General features: G+C 29.8%; 1 protein-coding gene across 4 annotated transcripts in view; it reads left to right on the top strand.

Annotated features, from left to right (window-relative positions):
• The window catches only part of LOC143045626 (heparan-alpha-glucosaminide N-acetyltransferase-like), a 28431-nt gene extending 7002 nt beyond the window's left edge, over nt 1-21429 (top strand). Inside the window, exons 3-19 of one of the 4 annotated variants that reach the window (XM_076218251.1) lie at nt 346-473; nt 3174-3298; nt 4114-4183; nt 4486-4543; nt 5539-5646; nt 8446-8579; nt 9076-9183; nt 11568-11719; nt 12367-12482; nt 13172-13293; nt 13956-14082; nt 14679-14765; nt 15440-15514; nt 15821-15891; nt 16416-16528; nt 17196-17389; nt 19383-19618. In XM_076218251.1, coding sequence (XP_076074366.1) covers nt 346-473; nt 3174-3298; nt 4114-4183; nt 4486-4543; nt 5539-5646; nt 8446-8579; nt 9076-9183; nt 11568-11719; nt 12367-12482; nt 13172-13293; nt 13956-14082; nt 14679-14765; nt 15440-15514; nt 15821-15891; nt 16416-16528; nt 17196-17371 — 1770 coding nt within the window. In that variant the 3' untranslated portion in view covers nt 17372-17389; nt 19383-19618. Of the gene's footprint in view, nt 1-345; nt 474-3173; nt 3299-4113; nt 4184-4485; nt 4544-5538; nt 5647-8445; nt 8580-9075; nt 9184-9663; nt 9772-11567; nt 11720-12366; nt 12483-13171; nt 13294-13955; nt 14083-14678; nt 14766-15439; nt 15515-15820; nt 15892-16415; nt 16529-17195; nt 17390-19382 lie in introns of all 4 variants that reach the window. The other 3 variants (XM_076218252.1, XM_076218250.1, XM_076218253.1) reach the window with 3 other exon arrangements.
• Nucleotides 21430-22552: the final 1123 nt, after the last annotated feature.

Here is a 22552-nt window from a genome sequence, read left to right as displayed (position 1 = left end):
GTAAGAGAAAATACGGATTGAATCAGAGATAGAAAAATGTGTAAAGGTTTGACAGCACATTTTCCTATGGACTGTTATCTTGTTAACAAATTCTTTAGAATTGAAAATGAAAATCGGGAATGTGTCAAAGAGACAACAACCAGATGGGTCTTCAACACTGCGAGAGACAGGCTTTCATTGATTTGTGTATGTTAAAAATCTGATTTCACTTGATGATGGCCTATTACAAAATAACACATTTTTATCTTATGCAAGCAAGCCATTAGCCATAAAGACAGATACACAAAGTCCGACACTCATTATCAGCATCAACATAGAAAAATTATTATTTATTTGTATTGACAGTGTGATCTTCAGCCTACAGTAGTAGTCAACTACAGTTCTAGTTGTACCATTCTACTAGACTCACGATGGTCAATGAGAGTGGCAATAAAAGGTCTAAACCCAGCATACAGCACTTCATCCAGCTGTAGGTCAGTGAAACAGGATCTTTACAGTAAAATGAATCAGTTTTCATAATCTACTAGAGAAATATACTGTATTTTTTTTCTGAACCCTTCCCCTATGTCTTGTGGATTGACAATTGATGTTTGTCACATGCTAGTCAACTATTATACGACCGCAAAAATTTTAATTTTTCGTCGTATATTGCTATCACGTCGTCCGAATACTTTTAGTTTTCGCACTCTAACTTTAGTAAAAGTGAATAGAAATCTATGAAATTTTAACACAAGGTTTATAACCACAAAAGGAAGGTTGGGATTGATTTTGGGAGTTTTGGTCCCAAAATTTTAGGAATTAGGGGCCACAAAGGGCCCAAATAAGCATTTTCTTGGTTTTCGCACTATAACTTTAGTTTAAGTAAATAGAAATCTATGAAATTTTGACACAAGGTTTATGACCACAAAAGGAAGGTTGGGATTGATTTTGGGAGTTTTAGTTCAAACAGTTTAGGAATTAGGGGCCAAAAAAGGGCCCAAATAAGCATTATTCTTGGTTTTCGCACAATAACTTTAGTATAAGTAAATAGAAATCAATGAAATTTAAACACAAGGTTTATGACCACAAAAGGAAGGTTGGGATTGATTTTAGGAGTTGAGGTCTGAACAGTTTAGGAATTAGGGGCCAAAAAGGGGCCCAAGTAAGCATTATTCTTGGTTTTCGCACCATAACTTTAGTTTAAGTCAATAGAAATCTATGAAATTTAAACACAAGGTTTATGACCATAAAAGGAAGGTTGGGTTTGATTTTGGAAGTTTTGGTCCCAACAGGTTTTTAGGAATAAGGGACCCAAAGGGTCCAAAATTGAACTTTGTTTGATTTCATCAAAAATTGAATAATTGGGGTTCTTTGATATGCCGGAACTAACTGTGTATGTAGATTCTTAATTTTTGGTCCCGTTTTCCAATTGGTCTACATTAAAGTCCAAAGTGTCCAAAATTAAACTTAGTTTGATTTTAACAAAAATTGAATCCTTGGGGTTCTTTGATATGCTGAATCTAAAAATGTACTTAGATTTTTGATTATTGGCCCAGTTTTCAAGTTGGTCGAAATCGGGGTCCAAAATTAAACTTTGTTTGATTTCATCAAAAATTGAATAATTGGGGTTCTTTGATATGCCAAATCTAACTGTGTATGTAGATTCTTAATTTTTAGTCCCGTTTTCAAATTGGTCTACATTACATGTTAAATACCAAAGGGTCCAAAATTAAACTAAGTTTGATTTTAATAAAAATTGAATTCTTTGGCTTTTTTGATATGCTGAATTGAATCATGTACTTAGATTTTTGATTATGGGCCCAGTTTTCAAGTTGGTTCAAATCAGGATCCAAAATTATTATATTAAGTATTGTGCAATAGCAAGAAATTTTCAATTGCACAGGATTCAGCAATAGCAAGAAATCTTCAATTGCACAGTATTGTGCAATAGCAAAAAATGTTCAATTGCACAGTATTGTGCAATAGCAAGAAATCTTCAATTGCACAGTATTGTGCAATAGCAAATATTTTCAATTGCACAGGATTGCGCAATAGCAAGAAATATCTAATTGCACAATATTGTGCAATAGCAAGAAATTTTCAATTGATTGGAGTTATCTTTCTTTGTCCAGAATAGTAGTTGAATCAACTTAAATCATTGTTTTATACAATGCACAATGTATATTCACTTTTACTACCAACTGATAAATTAAAACACTCTTTACCATTCAGTGATAACAAGCACTTTTTGTTACATTTTAATATTTTATGATGTATTTAAATGAGTAGTTATTGTTGCAAACTCCATTAGAAATTTGAATTGAGATCAGTTTTGAAAAAAGGGAAAGGGGGATATGAAAAAAAATGGTGGGGGGGGGGGGTTAATTTTTCTCATTTCAGATTTCATAAATAAAAAGAAAATTTCTTCAAACATTTTTTTGAGAGGATTAATATTCAACAGCATAGTGATTGCTCAAAGACAAAAAAATTATTTTAAGTTCATTAGACCACATTCATTCTGTGTCCAAAACCTATGCTGTGTCAACTATTTAATCACAATCCAAATTTAGAGCTGAATCCAGCTTGAATGTTGTGTCGATACTTGCCCCAACCGTTCAGGGTTCAACCTATGCGGTCATATAAAGCTGCGCCCTGCGGAGCATCTGGTTTTTTCTCCTTTAAAACCACTGCAAAAATTGGAACCTAAGTTAACAAAAATATTTTTTTAAGGTTTTTAGACAATGTTTATTGAACTGATATTCTGAAACTGACTTATTTGGCTGCCTTTTGCTAGGAAGGGACTAAAGCATTAATCTACAAATTATTAATATGAACTTATTCTGTAAAATTGATTTCCAAACTTTCACAAAATGTTCTATAACTGTGGATTCATTTATTTTCCTGGGTATCAATTTTCTTGGATTGACGAAAAATTGCAATTTCATGGATATTTGATTTCGTGGTTATACCAATCTCTGCAAAACAGCATGTAGAAAATTTAACTGCAAGGGTGGGGTTATTTTTATCTGCAAATGACAGATATTGTTGCTATGTCAAACCTTCAATTTTACAATTCGTTGTTGACCTGTACCCACGAAATCCACGAAAGTTGGAATCCAACGATTATTAATGAATACCCAGTTTTTCAGTTCTATTTTAAAAATTGAAAATATACATGTTTGCATATATTTCAGTGAATTTAATTTGACAACACATTTCAAAGAATATGGAGAATACAATATATATGTGGAGTTAATGAAAGATAAGATTAAATGTAAAGGACCAATTCTAATGAATGCTCCAGCTGATAGCAATATACGTAAGTACATGTAGCACAGTTTCATGATCAATTTTGAATGGAGAACATGGTGAATATGACAACCCTTAATGAATTAAGAAAGATCAGCAGCTTGAAAAGGGGGGTCATGGATGTAATAAATTTCTGTTCATAAATAAAGGAGCAAAAGGAATAAATCAATAATTTATTGATATATTATTACTTTTCAATAGTAGTTTACCAACCTCAAAAAACAAAGATAAGACAATAGAAAACAAAAATGGAAGCGCTTATAATTAATGTAAAAGAAATTGAGAATATGTGAGAAAGAGACAACAACCTGACCAACAAGCAGAAAACAGCCAAAGGCCACCAATGGGTCAAGAACAGTCAAACAAAATTATGAGGCAGAAACTGATTATTGATGACCAACTACCATTATATGATAGCTATATTTATGCAAGAACAAGCTTTATAAAAATTATAAGTCCAATGAATTTGTGAAAAATTGAACCCCTTTTGATTTTGATTTCACAAATATAGCTAGGCAATTCAGGTTTGAATTCTTAGAAAAATATGTTGTAGACTACACTTTAAATTTCAAAAACACAGCATTTACAATTACACATTTTTTATTTCATGAAACATAAGAGAGAAATAGTGTCCACCAGCAATGTCCAGTTTATAATCAGTCTATATCTATCTTTTTCTGATTTCTGAACTTAACAACTTTATAGGAAGCATTAGAAAGGGAAAGAATATGGGTTAAATCAGTTATGTAGCAACCTTCAAATATTTTGCATATCATTATACACTAATGAAAAAGAAATTAATAAATGATTACCTGTTTATTTCAGCTATATACATTATGCTAGGAGGATTTGTCTTTGCTGCTGCTGTGTTTGTGCTTGGTATTAAATTTTACAGGTATAGTTAGGAGTTATTGTACTTGATTTATATAAAAATAAGGAGATTTTGTATGATTACAAATGAGACAACTTTTAACCAGAGAAAGAGGAACAATGATGTAAACACCTTCAGTGCATCATACATCCTTCAACCATGAGCAAAGTCCATACTGTTTATTAAGCTATAAAACACTTCAAACTTTCACATACAATGCTTTATTCTTGTTATTAAATTAACATTCAATCTTATCATAAGCAATATATACCTTTATTGTATTACACCATTGGCTTTATATGTAGATATTTATATTACCATTTCAGAGGACACTTGTGCAGTAAGCTTTTGATGCAATCTGGAAATGAACATCTTATTGATCCAGTAAGTCTATACTAGAAATGTTGTTCAATTGGTACAATGGTCAGTATTATTTAATGTGCTAATTTTTTCATACAGAAGACATGGAATTACTGATTTTATATTTCATCTACATCATTTTTTTAAGTTTGAAAAATATTCAATGGATGCTGTTTCCGGATAGTTTCTTGCCTGTTTGGTGGCCATTGATCAAAGGGTATAAGAAAACAAGCCTGCATCTGGTGGTACCATTTTATTACCTGCCAGCCAATAGTGATATTATGGATCTTTTTAAACAATCAAATACAAGATCATTTTTTTATCAATCAAGACAGCATGTGCTTGCACATATTCAGATTTTGGTAGATAGCTTGTTAGATATACATGATATATGGTGACTGATAATTACTTTTTGTTGAATTATTGAATGTTCATGCTATATTCATACATCAGATCCTTAGTTTTCATTTGCTGAAATCATTTTAATGGCCTTGCATGCTGCTTTACTAATTTTACCAATTTTTTCCTCAAGCAAAAGTTTTAATATTGCCTGTTATATTCCACCCATGGCAAGATTGCATCAGCACCTTATTATATTTAAATGTTTACCATATTGGGAAGGTAAATAATCTAGAAAAATAAATATAGAAAGAAGTATAAAGGGCACATCAATGAGACAGCATCCCAACATGAAGATATTTGCAAATAAAATGCAACAGAAGAACATTTCAAAAGAACAGGACAACTATTTCATACTAGATGTGAAAGATTAACTTTAGGTTGAGGAAATTACTAAAACCCTAATATGTAGGATATATTTGTATAGTAAAACAGATTCAGTGTGAATAATGGAAATTTGCCACAAGAAAACAGTTTTTGAGTAGATAGTGTTGAAGGCCATACTTTGACCAATAATGGTTTACATTTACAAATTGTGACTTGGTTGGAGAGTTATCTCATTGGCACTCATACCACATCTTCTTATAACTATAAAACATACTTTAAACATTTCGCCACAGAAAAAATCAAAACGGGATGTTACTGATGGCGTTAAAACAGACTCTTTGAAGGAAAACAAGATTGGTATAAGAAAGCGACATGTAAAATCATCTGCCACTTTAGGGCAGGTGAGTTACAAGCATCTTTGTTTATTAGTGAAAATGAAATGTGTAAAGTCTTAGGTTTATTGTCTAGATTTTGAATATATTTGCTTTTTTGTATAATGAGATTCTTTTCCTCCATGAATATTATTGTCTAACCCAACAAACTAATTTAATGCAGATGCAGCTCTGTTACAGTGACTTGACTGTTAGTGTTGCTATCCACCAATTGCAACTCATTAAAAATTTTGACCAAATTGCAATTTGTTTTATAAAATCAAATTGTTCAAATGGTCAGAATATTGAACAAATTGTTCAGTCAAAATGTGAAAGTGCAAGGTGATAAAATAAAATATACTTACAATCCTATAAGACTTTAACTCCACTTTATTGATGGTATTACTAAATGAGTCTATCAATCTGTATAGTTATATTATAGCCATTACCATACTAAAGGTGAACTGTTTTATTTTTAATTGCTATAAAAATGTCCAAACTAAGCTTTTATATAGTTTTTCTTTCGAAAAGTATTCTATATTCATAAGAATCACACATTATGTGAATAAAAACATTTCATATTCAGTAAAATATTTGTGAAATTGCAATATGTTTGTAGGAAGGGGAGATAATCTTTTAATGATATATGATTCTTATAAATATAAAATCCTTTTTATTTTTAATTGCTATAAAAATGTCCAAACTAAGCTTTTATATAGTTTTTCTTTTGAAAAGGATTTTATATTTATAAGAATCATATATCATTCAAAATAATACATCATATATTCAGTAAAATATGTGTGAAATAACAATATGCTATTGATAAGTTTCCTTGTGGAGATAAAATACTATTCTTTTGAATAAAGATTTTTTGAAACCAAAAAAGATTATCTCCCCTTTGTAAGTATGTTTTATTTTATCACCTTGCACTTTCAGTCTTGACTGTGGTTTTCTACAGCAGTTGGTTCAAATTTCTAACCAGTTGAACAATTTGGTTTAATAAAACAAATTGCAATTTGGTCAAAATTTTGAATGAATTGCAATTGGTGGATAGCAACACTTACAGTCAAGTCACTGTAATGCTTTCATATACAAAAATATAAAGCAATGGAATTTAGAAAATAAGTTATACACCCATTGAAATTGTGCTGAAAGCAAAGTTATTCTTGTTTAGAAAATTAGATATAAATTTGTGCTAATCTGGATAAAAGTATATGTATAATTTTAACAAGTGTACAATGGTTTACTTTAACTAATTGTGACTTGGACTGAGAGTTGTCTCATTGATTGACACTTATACCACATCTTCTTATAGCTATTCAAATTTGAATTGAATGTCATAACAATATGGTTGGATTTTGATTGTTAATTTTTTTTATTAATGAGCATCAGCTACTGTTCACAAATTGAATTATGACCCTTGACAAAAGTTCTTGGCATAAGTTACTATATTCAATATACTTTCAATCCTTTTTCATGATTTATGATATCAGAGGGTGGTAAAAGGGGTACTGAACATGGAAACATGTGAAATAAAAAGTAAAAATGTTGTGCGAAAAATAAAAATTGGGAAAAACGAAGCACGAGAAATAAAATCTTAAATATTAAGGAAAAAGCACCAAAAGTTATTACTCAGCAGTTCTTGGAGATCATGCAGCCTTTATTAATGGACATGAAGACCTTATGGTCAACTTTTAGCGTCTGCTACTTGCATCTTATTTATCGTATTGTTTCCCAATCCACTAGTCTATAATTAAATATGTTTAAACTATCTTATTTGAAAAAAAATATTATTCATAGTAATTTGATGGACTTTATTGATACAATACATATTGCAAAAGTAGAATGGTAACAACATACATCAATTACTATTACATTACACAAATTTCAGAAGGTTTTATAACACACTGACTTTTTAATCAAATGCGGGACATGCACGAGAAATTAAGAGCACAGACATAAAAAACGGAAAATAAATAAGGGGAAACAAGAAGCACGCAAATCGAGCCAAACACGAGAAAACAAGAAATTAAACATCAAAAGACAAAAATTTGGGAAATAAAAAGGCAGAAAATGTTGCACGAAAATAATCCTTTATCACCCTCATATCATAGTATCTTTCTTTAAACTAGGACACACATTGATCTGTTATTGGTCTTGATAATAAAAGAACTGTTAAAATTCCTTATCAATATAGATTTTAATTCACCCATCCAATTTTTTGAAATGCTATTTTCAATTTCTTATGTTGTGTCTAGTATGTAAGAGTGATCCAATTGGGGAAGACCTATACACATTTTATTTTGACTTGTCCAGGTGATGGTCCTGTAAGCTAGTATTGTGTATGTCTCACCAATAAGTAAAATTGTATTGGATGCTGATATCATTTTTGATCTTGTACATCTTATTACATGTTTAATTGAGAATTGCAGGGCTTTATATGTATGTATATATTCCTACCATACCTATTTTGCACTTTTGTTATAATCAACTGAGACAATTGAATCATTATTTTTTCGGATCTTAATAAATTTGATTTCAATAAAACATCTTCAAACTAATTATGAAATTATCTATTTTAATTTGAAATTCAAACTTAGTAAGTCATTCAGTCATCTTATAAGTTAATTCAGGAGATATTGCAATACCTTTTAGCATAGAATGATAAAAATATGCAGTTTGATGAAAAAAAAATAGCATTCTTTTAATTCAAAGAAAAACCTGATACATTATTCAACGTCAGATTAAAGCTTCATGGCTGAGTTATGTGTACACAATTCTATATAAGTTTTAACAATTCTAACAATTCAACTAATTGATCATTTACAGAGTAGTTATGCATCACAAGACCTTGGTTCATCACCTGATCTTGGTACTATGCAGACCAATATAAACCCAACAGGGACACCAGAAAGTAAAAAACCAAAGAAAGAGAGGCTCAAGTCTCTTGATACATTTAGAGGGTAGGTTTCATATAAATCACAAATTTAGGGCATTTTGCCTTGCCTGCAATGATTTTTGAGAATTTGAGACACTAGTTTTATTGCTCTGCTGTGGTCATCAGCACCTCATGTAAAAGTTTCTCCGATTTAAAAAAAACAATATATGTTTAGGATAGATACTTTTGTCTTAATCACATGGTTTAAACCAAATATTTGTGAAATACTGAACCACTGTACTCGAAGCTGAAAATCATTTTTTTTTTACAGTCAACCACATGAAAATATAGACACACATAACTTGACTTTTAGACTAAGTCAAAGGTGAACTTCATGTATTTCTTGCATTACCGGTAGATGAAATTTTGTTATATCATATACAACATTGACACATACCTCACATCTCATTTTGTTCATTTTATATTAATCATGGATCTTTTATTACAAAAGTCTGTTTTATACTGAGTATTGTACCTTAACATTTTTCTTCTTAAAAATAAATATTGATGATTCATTTTAGCATAAGCATAGTGATAATGATATTTTGTAATTATGGAGGAGGAAAGTATTGGTTCATAAAACATTCCAAATGGAATGGTCTAACAGTAGCAGATCTTGTGTTTCCATGGTAAGACAAGTTGGATGTCAGATTTGTACTCTGTAGTTTACTAACATAGTTTTTGTTGTACTAACAGTTTCCAGCCTTCCTGAATGCTTTGACTAAAAAATATCTTATCTACTGTGGATTCATTTATTTTCGTGGGCATCAATTTTTCGTGGATTCAGTAAACATTGCATTTTTGTGGATATTTAATTTCATAGTTTTGTCAAAGTCTGCATACAAGCCTATAGAAAATTTGTATTTTGTTGATCATTTGAATTCATGGTTCACCTTTACCCAAGAAATCCACAAAAATTGATATCCCACGGATTATAATGAATCTTTAGGATCTCTTAATGATGCTTTTATTCCAATTGTAGCATGGAGCATGTCTTTGTTTCTTTTTCTTTTGCTTTAGACTGATTACTTTTTAGGTGTTTTTATTTCTGTTTTGATCGACATATGACTTCGATGCTGATTTTACATTGATACCATTATTATTTTTAGATTGAGTTTAACAATTATGTGTTTTGTTAATTATGGTGGTGGGGGATATTGGTTCTTTAATCATTCAGACTGGAATGGTTTAACTGTAGCAGATTTAGTTATGCCTTGGTATGTCTATATTATCTTCTGATAATACTGTAAATTCAGAAATTATTGAGGGCATTTATTTTTGCCAAAAATTTAAGATAACTATTGCAAAATCAGAAAAATCTGTGTCTAGATATATGTATCAAACATCAAAATGAGAGTTCTTATTATTGCGAAAGTTATCCATTCCCATTATTCACATTAATAAAAAATTTGCAATAATTTCTGTATTTACAGTATGCTATTAATCTTTGAAAAGCTTTTAATACAGCATGACTATAATATTGTTTGCCAATCTTGAGCTCTCAGAATTTATATCCTTGTTTCTTACATTATTTATTCTTGCATTTCATGAATTTAAGATTTTAAGTTAGTTAGATGAACTTATACAACAAACATACAAATTTCAAAAGTTTGTACAAACATATTCTAAAACCATGATCTTAAAGAAAATAGTAACAGTTTTCCTATAAAACCATGGAAATGATTTCTGACAAAATAAAATAGATTTGCAGTATTTCTGTAAATTTTTGTGAACTTAATACACTGAACATATGTTATTATTGAAAATTTAAGTTTATAGATGTTATTGAAAGATTAATATACAAATATATCATGCTTACAAGGGGTATTTGCCAAAAATACTGGTTGAGAGGTACAAATTTCCAGAGCCGTTAGGCGAGGGAAATTTGATTACCTCGAAACCGGTATTTTTGGCAAATACCCCTTGTAAGCATGATATAATTGTTTAATTCCACCGAATGTTCCACCTCAGAAAGTTTATTATAATCAGGTATCATATGAATTTCGACTTAAATGTATAATTTTTGTATACACTGCAGCTGTGCTATTTGCGCAGTCAAATTGCATTGACCGTATAATCATTTCTTATCATTTTTTTTGTGTACAGTCACTGACTGTATATATATCTCCCTTTTTATGATAATAAGCTGGTTCTCGGCTGACTTCTACACTTTGTTCATCAGTTTCAGTGAAGCGTAATACAAGTGGATTCCAGTTGTATGTGACGGTTGACAATTCAGTTCCGTTGAATTTTATTTATGACGTCATTCGCGGAATTTTTACGTCATTCGCTCCAAATTCAATAATGATGCTTTTTATCCTAAATATTTCATCTGAAACCATATATTTAGAATGACCATGAATTTGTCATATTAGAATAGAAATAATTCATTGAGTTATTTTTAGACATGGTATTCCCCATCTGCCATGGTATTTGCTAGGGTATTTCCCATCTGCCATGGTATTTGCTAGCAAATTCCCCGGCACATGGAATTCCCTAAGGACAAATTCCCCGGCAGAGAAAAAAATCCCAATAAATAGAAAATTTGTGAAAAATACCATGTCTTTCATCCAATCAAAAGACAGCATTAATACATGAGGTGGAATTATAACTGGAATTCTTGAATATGATTTATCAAATTTATCATCAAATTTCAGTTAAGTTATAGTAATGTTCATCTTGGTACATATTTTGCATTGATTAAACTAAACACCTTACAGTCAAATTATCGCAATTGATTTTTCAGTAGAACAGTTAAAAATGCATGTATCTTTTCATGGAAATTTGCATATTTAGAAGAAAAGTAGTAACATGTTTAAAAGAACTTCATTTTATACATTTTTTATGCCTTATAAATTCAATGTTTGAAAAGATAGTTTTAAAGTTTCATCAATTTTGTTATAATCATTGTCAGTTGCTTTTTATATCTATTTTTATATAAAATTGAATATAGAAATGATAAGAACTATGACTTAAAACCATGTTATTACATATTATGTCTACTCTTTTTCAGGTTTGTATTTATAATGGGAACATCCATGGCATATTCTTACACAAGCTTACTGAGATCTAACACACCTAAATATAAAATGTTCTGGAAGATATTTAAGAGATCTTGTATACTGTTTGTGTTGGGATTAGTCATCAACTCTGAGGGCTGCAATGGTAAGGAAGGATATATAAGGCATTTAAGTTCTTCAATGTGGTTTCAGAATCTTTTTTTATATGTTAAAACTAGATTATAGGTTAAACTTATTACCAAAAATAATAAAATCCTAAAGTAACAAATATTTGATAAACAGTTATCAAAGGTACCAGGGTTATAATTTAGTACGCCAGACGTGTATTTGATAAAATTTGGAGATTAAGTGTCTTCACAGTCTCATAAATCAGTAGGAGACTAAGTATATTGGCATTTAGGTCCTAGGACAACTACGCTTATTTTATCTTACATATATCAGACTACCGTATTTAATTGTTTTTGCAAAAACATCTTGTTTAGGGAGACAACTTCTTGCTTGGGACAAACAATACAATTGTCCCCTAGTGGACTTTACTTTTATCTTCAGCCTTACTAATTTACTAGTAAGCAAAAAGGACCCCAACATGAAAAATATGAAACAATTCTATTGAGAAAACTTACAGCATATTGAGGCAATAATTGTATATTGTTAAATTATATTTACCTGTTTGAAATATAGATTGTGGTGTAAACCATTACTTGTTATTCTCTTTTCATTTAATGATACTGTTTGGGGGGATGTAAATACAGATACATTTGTGTATGATATATATAAATGTTTGTTTTGCAGCTGTTGAACTTACCAAATTTCGTATGCCTGGAGTATTACAAAGATTTGCAGGAACCTATTTGATAACAGCCACTCTACATATGTTCTTTGCAAAACTAGAAGATGGTCCAAATACTGTAAGTTTTAAATCAATTAATATAAAAAATCTACTAAAATGGAGATTAACAAATATGTATTACTTTTCAAACAATTTGTTAAGATATTATTTTTGCTTCCCAGTTGATATATAACACTTGTATGCCCTGACTGCAATAGTAGTAAATATTATGTTTTATGGTCTGTGTATCTATCCATCCTCTAGAAAAAAAATCTACCAATCAATAGAAAAATAAAAACTTTCCGATATCAAGTAAAAGTTATAGTTGCTTTCAAGTAGAATAAGGTTTTAGTTTAAAGTAGTCTACCGTGAAGTTGTGGTGACATCAAGTCAAAAATTAGTACAGTATATGTTCATTATGATGTGATTATGTAAAAAATGTATTCTATATATAAAGGTTTTAACACATACTGAATATGAATTTCAAATGTTTGGGTTTGAGCATTCCTGGTGAAGTTTAATCCTTAAAAGTGCTTTGGATGTACCAAATTCATAAACAATTGTTTTCACTTACTATTTAGAAATTTTAGCATTTTATTTTCACTAACTATTTTGAAATTTTACATGTTTAAGGGATGTATTCTGCAGTTGTGATAAAACAAACTTATGACACTTCAGTTTTTTTTTTAGTGTACCATTAAATGTTTAATTAAATCATTATAATGTCTTTCATGTCTTTCTTTACTTTCATCTCATTTTCCATTTCAGCCCGTTCGTACCAATCCAGTTAGAGACATCACAGATTATCCTTTAGAATGGATAATTAATTTTCTCTTCATTGGAATATATTATATTCTCATGTTTGGACTAGATGTTCCTGGCTGTCCTAAGTAAGTATATTTCAAGAACAAATGACTAAAGCACATTGATACACATCTATCCTTCTGTTGCCTGTAAATTAAATTTTTGTTTAGATTTTTTCTATAACTTAGAACTTTAACTTCTCATATAATCTCATAGGATTCTTTTATGATTCAGAATTTTAGATTCTTCTTTAATTCTGGGCTATAGATTCTTCTATAATTCAGAGTTTTAGATCTTGCTGTTCAGAGTTTTAGATCTTGCTGTTCAGAGTTGAAGATTCTTCTATAATTTAGAGTTTAAGATTCTTCTATAATTCAGAATTCAAGATTATTCTATAATTCAGAATTTAGATTATTCTATAATTTAGAGTTTTATATTCTGCTATTCAGAGTTTAAGATTCTTCTATAATTCAGAGTTTTAGATTCTTCTATAATTCAGAGTTTTAGATTTTTTCTATATCACAGTTTAGATTCTGCTATTGAGAGTTTTGAGATTCTTCTATAAGTCAGAGTTTTAGATTCTTCTGTAATTCAGAGTTTTAGATTTTTCTATATCACAGTTTAGATTCTGCTATTGAGGGTTTTGAGATTCTTCTATAAGTCAGAGTTTTAGATTCTTCTATAATTCAGAGTTTTAGATTTTTCTATTATTCAAAGTCAGTGTATACATATCTCTATGTTTTTTCAGAGGATATTTAGGACCAGGAGGACTATCAGAAAATAGCAGTCATTTCAACTGTACTGGTGGTGCTTCTGGATATATAGACAGAAAAATCTTTGGCTTAGATCACATTTATCAAAATCCTACGTCTAAGGTATTAACTTTATATTGTTAATATAATTTGCTTTATGTATGGATATATAGGCAAAGAAATATTTGGATCAGATCACATCTATTAGAGTCCCAAATCAAAAGTAGTTCCGTCATATTTTAAATATACTTTTAAGTTGCTGAAGTTTGTGATAAGGTCAGTTTTCAGGGGACCCACCAATGTCAAGTATATTTGGTTTGCAGTTGTATAAGCACCTTCATTTTGTATTTCATGTGCAAATAATATTTGATAGATGGATCACTTTTATTAGTCTGATGTTTTACTAAATACTGTTACTTTGGACCTTCGTTTTAAATTGCTTTGCAATAGCAGCAGTCCACATAAAATTGTGTTTTTGAAATACTCAGACAATTTTATTGATCCTATTTATCCTCTGCAATTGTAAAAAAAATCAATGAAGTCAAAATACAGATTACTAAATAAATGCCACCATCTCTTATTCTCAACATGTAGTTGTTTCTTTCTTACCCTATAAGATGCTGCATGTTTGTTTACTGATTAATGGTATATTCAAAAGTTACCATACTGAGAGATTGATGTGTCTATCGTAATTTAATGATTTTTCAAACATTTTTCAGGAGATCTATAAAAACACAATAGCCTATGATCCAGAGGGATTACTTGGAACACTGACATCATGTGTTATATGTTTCCTTGGACTGCAGGTAAATCTTTGAATAATAATCTGAATGTTAACTCTGTTTATCTGTTACTTTATTTCACTTTTCAAAAGACCAGGAATCTATTTCACAAAATCTGACGACTAAGATTGGTTGTAAGTCATGAACATTTCAGTATACTTACGATCAATCTAAATTTTTTTGTGAAACCGACTCCTGTAATTGATTATAAATATTATATTCTAAGTGACACTGTAGAACAATCATTAGAAAAATATTTAAAAAAAAAACATGTGATCTTGCAGAATTCCATTAACTTCAGAGCAGTATAGGTAGAGTTTGACCAAACTATTATTCATTTATTAAAAATCTAGTAACTGAAACAAAAATTATATGAAATGCACTGCAAATAAAGGAGGATACCTCAGGAAAATTAAACCCACAACTATTTTAAAGAAAATGTCATCAACCTACAGAATTAGAACCAATGCTATTGCAGAAAAAATATCCATAAAAATGTCAATTTTCAAGTCTTATTTAGACAAGTCTTTTTAAATGTTTGACTTTTAGGAAGACTGACAGGGAATATATTTCAGAAGCCATAGGCATCATTGATTTGAATGGGTTTTTTGGGTTTTTTTTTTAGATGATGTTACTTTGTGTATTCACTGTGGTGTAACAATACTATTTTATTATAGAAATATTTTTTATTTTTTTAGGCAGGGAAAATTTTTATGACATTTAAAAACAGACAACAGAGAGTTAAAAGACTCCTCATATGGGGATTTGCATTGGTAATGTTTACAATAAGCATGATAAGTCTAACTAAGATCATATTGTCAAGCAAAAATATTATAATTCACAAAGCCAGATTAATAGCCATTATAGGAATTCAAAAATGTAAAAAAATGTAATTCAGGATATTTTGTGTCTTTGACTTTTTTGTCAAATTTTATGTAAATCTTATTAAATCTTTATGTTAAGAAACGATTGAGCCTGTCAAATTTTAAAAAGGATATTTAAATTTTCATGTTACATAAAGATTAATTCTGATGCTTAAATTTATGAAGAATAATTTGTTTTCAATATACTTTTTTCAGTGCCTTATAGCAGGAATTCTCTGTAAATTTAGTAAAAATGAAGGTTGGATTCCGGTCAATAAAAACCTATGGTAAGTTTGCAATTTTTTTTATAGCTATGCCAGGCCTCTTCAAAATGTTGGGGAAAAGGTAATAATTTATAGAAAATATGAGAAATTGCATAAGTGAACTAGGCCTGATTGTTTTCACCATTAAAGGGTATCTTTTTTAAATTGTTTGTCCATGGGCTTTATGGTGGGTTCTACTGACATATAAGTATAGAAGCTGAATAATAGAAATCTACTGTAAATTCAGGAATTATTGAGATGTTTTTGTTTATTCAAAAAATATGACAGTATCAGGTTCTCAAAATTTAAAACTTGCAATTGCTTTTCCTTCTTTAATTTTTTTCAGACAGGTTAATAGATCTTGTATTTTTACCATTTAATAGTGATTCACACTTATTAAAGTTTTTCACAAACTCAGATGATTATTTAAAATGTGGTTTGCTAGGTAATACTTAGTTTGAATTTTGCATGCATTCAACACTTGTGTTACATGTTACGTCTGACTCCTTTGATTTGACATATTTCATTATAAATGTCTGTATTTGTAGGTCAGTGTCATTTATATTCTGTACTGGAGGATTTGCCTTTATTTTATTAACATTTTGTTACCTGATGATAGATGAGTGGAAACTCTGGAATGGTGCACCATTTTATTATCCAGGTAATTACATAGTTAATATCTTCTTCTAAAATTCATCAAAGGAATAATTACAGATCAAGTAATGTTCTCAAAGCAATGGTAGAATTGCTTCCATTATGTTATAGGCAGTAAGCAAAAAAGGAGTTCACCATTATTCATTTGACATTGTCAGATAAATGAACATCTGAAAAATACTGCAAAAAACATTATTGAAACAAGAAGTTCTGATCATATAAAAAAAAGAAGATGTGGTATGATTGCAGAGAAAACATTACACCTGGATGATATTTTAGAAGCAATCATATATATATGTGAAATTCAGATTGAAAAGACACTCAGCCACATATATAACCACTTAATCTTATAGTTTTCTTGAAACACTGATATAATTCTGGTCATGTTTTCAAAAGACACTGTCAGAAAAATACTTATCATAAAAAGAAAAAAGATTATAACACTTGTGTGTGATATTTTAGAAGCAAACATATAAGTCAAATTTAGATATAAAAGACTCTTATTTTGATACATTGATAGACACTTATTACATTTAATGTAACCCACATATTTGTTACTTTTGTCCCTCCCCTTTCTTTTCTATACTGTACAAGGTAAGCTGTATAAAATGATTTTTGTTTTTTTTATGTAAAAAAACAACAAATATATGATATTGTGGTTAATGTTTACACAGGAATGAATTCTATCAGCTTTTACATGTTCCATGAGACATTCCAAACTTATTTTCCTGTTGGATTTTATGTATCCGAGACACACAGTCGACTTCTGCCAATGGATGTGTGGGGATTTTTGTTCTGGTGTTATTTTACATACGAGATGCATGAAAGAAAGATCTTTGTTACTATATGAAAAGCTCATCAGTTCATAGTAAAATACATTTTTTTGTTATCCCCATGCACATCTCTCAAGTTAAATACACAATACATCATATAACATGCATATATCCTTGCATTGCTTAAAACTAAATAACACGAATTATCCACTTTTTGTGGTGATTCTATTGTATTCCTTAATCATCTGCTTTTGTTTAGTGTTGCCAGTGTAATAAATAGTCTTCTGAATTCATTGAGTACTTCAACTTAAGTTACATGTACATTTATTTGTAAAAGAAGCATCTCTGTAAATTGTTTTGTACTGATGTAAATTAACTTTTACAAAGGTTACACAGTATGTTTTACTGATGGCTACAACCTTTATCAAAAAAAGTTGGCTATAAAACTCCAAAGTTGGAAAAGACCTTCTGACCATAGACTGATGTAGCACACTAAGCTGGTACAGTCCAGGTCGTACCACTATTTGGTCTACTGTAAAAGAAATTGTAAAAAGATTAAGCACCATAGGCTTTGTGAACACACCCTTGAAATTTTCCTATTGGCACCAACATTAAGATTTATCTGTTTCAGACAACAGCAATTTTGAATTAATTTTGCTCAACAGAAATATGAAATTCAAACTTAAAAAGTATTTATTTAAACTTTGAAATTTATATCACTTTAAAAGCATACAATGCATTTACCAGCTTCATCTGTCTAATTCTACGTTTCTAAATTAATTTGTTATAAACACAGTTGTGATGTCATGATGCAGATTTTCTGGATTTTTATTTGTTATCATGATTGGTCGTTGAACATTCAGTACCGATACAAAGTATGTCAAAAAAAAATTATACAATTTAAATCAAAGTTGAGAATAGAAATGGTAAAATATCTCGGGATTCACTTTTCAACTCTTCCACACAATACATAAATCAGCAGAGAATTGTTGTTATCCTACATCACTGCATCCAAAGATAAAAAAATGCCATGTGTTAGTCTAGTCCTGTTATCCAAGCAAAGCATTGCTTTATATGAAGACAATATGAACTAATGAAGATTTATTTTAACATCAATAAGACTTCAAATCAACATCACTAGTTAAATGATACAGACAAATAAGTCTCTACGTTGAATATTCTTTATTAGAACTACAATAGATATTTTGAGGTGTGGTATGAGTGCCAATGAGACAACTTTCCATCCAATTCACAATTTGTAAAAGTAAACCATTATAGGTTAAAGTACTGTCTTCAACACAGAGCCTTGGCTCACACAGAAGACATCATTTTAGATGTTTTATAAAAGTTCCTTCCATTATTTTTGCATTTGTAGTAGATTTCTGACTAACAGGAATGGTATCTGCAGTATATTAAATGAGAATTAGATCTTACAAATTATAACTTTTTTTACTCTTTCTAGGAAAATAGATTTATGAATAAAAACCAGTTTTGATAAATAATACTTACTGTAATTATCACTGAGATTTATGTTTGGCCAATATTTGTAATAAATTATATAATTATCATATAATATTGTGTTTTTCAGTAAAATACTGGTAGAAATCAAGCTGTTTATAAATATGCAAAGTTTTCCAAAGAAAGAAATTTTTATTCCTGTAAATATATTTTTGAGTTGAAATCCCCTTTGTCATTAAGAAGTTATGTCCGATCAAGTGCACTTTTGTAATGTAATTTGTTAGCTCTGTGGCCGAGTGGTCTAAGTAGTTGATCTTCTGTTTCACTAGCCTGTCAACACTGATGTTGTGAGTTCAAATCCAGCTGGGGATAGGTGCAACCAACTCCAATCTTAATTGACTAGGATTGTCAGTTTTTCTACCATAGGTTGTTTGTTCTGTCTGGGTACTCCAGCTTCCTCCACCTATACAAACTGATTGATGTGAAATAGCACAATAGTGTTGAAAGTGGCATTAAACACCAAACCAATCAATCAATGAAAAGTGATTAAGCCTCTTAAGACACAAATTTTTCATGAAACATCATTGTTTATTTTGAAATGTTTTCATATTATATGGTTTATTTTTTCAGGTATGAACTCAATACTGCTGTATATGGGACATGAACTATTTCATCATAACTTCCCTATCAGCTGGAGAGTCCCACAGCACCATGGCAGTCTGTTAGCACTAGACGTTTACGGAACTGCAATCTGGCTTGTTGTAGCTTTATACTGTTTCCATAAAAATCTCTTCTTTGTAATATGAAATGAATGTTTTGATAAAAAAATGTAATTTTTTGATAAAATATATACAAATATTGTATAACTGAAATTTATGAAAGATGTGTTGATACTTGTTTTGATTTGCTTACTTACATAACACATTTCAGGTTGTTTTTTGTTGGTAATTTTATAATCAGCAATGTACTGATAATTCAGAATCTAATGTGTGTACTTATGTTGTTTTTTTTAATAACAGACAATAATGCAGAATGAATTGAATATAATCTTGTAGAGAACTGGGGATTCATTTATTTTCATTGGTACCAAACTTGCCTTTTCGTGGATCAGTTATATGATGGTTTTGCCAAAGTCTGTGTAAAACCTGAAAGAAAATTTGTCATATGTTGAACATTTAGATTTTGTGGTTCTCCAGAACCTGTACCCATGAAAACATAAAAATTAGTGACCTTCTGCTGTTGTTTTTTTCTATGGTCGGATTATTGTCTCTTTGGCACATTCCCCATTTCCATTCTCAATTTTATCTAACAAATAATAATGAATCCACAGTATTCTATTTAAAAAACGAAATTAGTTTTCATATATTGACGATCATCCTGTAATTTTTTTCATTTTCTCTGATTTACTGTATTTTGTTATGATGTATGTTATTTATTTAATAGTTTATGTATCCCCGTGAATTACAGTTATATTAAGTGACTTTAGTATAACAAACTTTTTTATATTTCTTGTGATTTTTATTTTTTAATTGCTTACATTTCAAAATAAAAAAAGACTGTTAAAATAAGAGGGTATTATATTTTATAGATATTGATTAATATATTTTAATAAAGTAAAATATTATAAAATAAAACATATGTAAATAATATTGATTAGTATTTTGCTTGTGTTTGTAAAGTAGGAAATAAAAAAATACCACGTAAGTATTAAAAGTCTTTATATTTTGCAACATATATGTATGCATGCAAAAACTGATCATACTGATAGTAAATATGTCTCAAAAGATACAAAGGAAAGTTGGAATGAAAGAGATTTCTAAATACCTTTCCATGGGATGTGTATAGATAAAATGTATATTTGAGAATTGAAAAAAAAAATTAACCCTAAAAACCCTATAAAATCATCCATAAATTGTAGTGCTATATTTAAAAATGTATGCAATTTTTAATGTATAAGTGTTGATTTTTTACCCACTCTAAAAGAAGTAGGTATACTGGTCCACATCAGCCCGTCTGTCCCATAAAGTTTTGGTGGAGTTTTTCTCAGGAAGTACAAATCAGAGCTTACTGAAATCTGGCATCAAGCTTCATTTGAGCATGTCATACTTAATTTTGGCTCATTCTTTTTCTGTTAACAGATTACTTATATAATCCTTCACAAAATAGCCATTCATGGAATTTGCATTGGATTTTCAGGGAACTACAAATCATTAATGAGTAATAATTCACAGTTAAACTGATGTTTTCCATGTATATTTTATAGTTCTGAACTTATTTCATGTATTTCAAGAATATATATAATTTTAATTAAATTATCACTGTGCAATTATTTTTTACAAATTTTCAAATGATGTTATCTTTTTGACATTGTAATCAATGTTCTGGGCAACAATTTTGAATGGAGTGTCTTAATTCCTGAAATAGTACATTCATTTGAGTGAAAGTGGTATGTTGAACCTGGTTTTACAGGGCATAGATATAAATATTAGTTATTCCAATGAGTTTCAAGGAAAGATCAAATTCAATATATATTTGTTAATAGGGTATTTATGAAACATAAAGGAAAGGATTTGTGATGCCTTACATATGTGCTAATATATAGAAATATGTATATTATTTCTATAGATCTATAACTATAAAAAATTACATAATAAATATTTTATAAAATCAAAAATAATTTCTTATTTTTCAAAGTATGTAAAATTGATAGTTGCATCCTATTTGTTTGGATTGCTTTATTTTATTTCTCAGGGTAGAAGTTTTTTTAATGAATGAATTTTACATAGATCTAATAATTTTCAAAAAAAAGACAAAAAACTCACTCTATATATCAAAGTATGTCCAGAATTTTACAGTGTCTCAATATTTACGTGTACTAGTATATCTAAAAACTGACCAACACCTCCTTGCTACAAGTTTTTTTCCCCTCTTCCAAGTCTTTACTGTATTTATCTGTCAGGGAATAAGCTATTGGTGTAAGATGTCATAGTTAAAGTCATGGTTAAATGTTCTTATAACCTTTATTACATCAACTGGCCCTTTAAGGGTCATGTGAGCTTGTGCCATCACTTGGCGTCCATCGTTGGTTGTAATAAACTATTAAAAATCTACTCCTCTAAAACTGAGCAAATACCTTCAAACTTTACTGAATATTCCTTGGTACCTATTGTATAAATTGTATTATAATTTTTTATCCATCAACAAACATGGTCATCATGCCTTCAAATAGAATATTAAATGTTTTTATACGACCACAAAACATTTTTGAGGATCGTATAATGGTATTGATTTTGGGGATAATGGTTCCAACCATTTAGGAATTAGGGGCCCACAATGGGCCCAAAACAAGCATTTCTCTACTTTCAGGATAATAACTTGTGTATAAGAATTTCAATTGCTCTGAAATTAAACCACAATGTTTCATACCACAATTAGAAGGTTTGGATTCATTTTGGGGGTTATGGTCTAAACAGTAGGAATTAAGTGCCAAAAAGGCGCCAAAAACAAGCATTTTTGTAGTTTTTGGCCATTAACTTGTGTGGACCTGTATGGATCTCTGACATTGTACCACAAGGTTCCATATCACAAAAGGAAGGCTGTGATTGAGTTGGGGGTAATTGCCCCAAACATGCAGGAATTAGGGGCCAAAAAGGGCCAAAAACAAGCATTTTTCTAGTTTCTAGACAATAACTAGTGTTTAAGAGCATGGATCTCTCTGAAATTATACTACAAGATCCCATACTACAAAGGAAAGGCTAGGATTTAGTGTGTGGGGAGGGGGTAATTGCTCAAAGGGGGAT

Source organism: Mytilus galloprovincialis, chromosome 9 (assembly GCF_965363235.1).
Source record: "Mytilus galloprovincialis chromosome 9, xbMytGall1.hap1.1, whole genome shotgun sequence".
NCBI lineage: Eukaryota > Metazoa > Mollusca > Bivalvia > Mytilida > Mytilidae > Mytilus > Mytilus galloprovincialis.
This window is presented reverse-complemented; position numbering and strand designations above follow the sequence as displayed.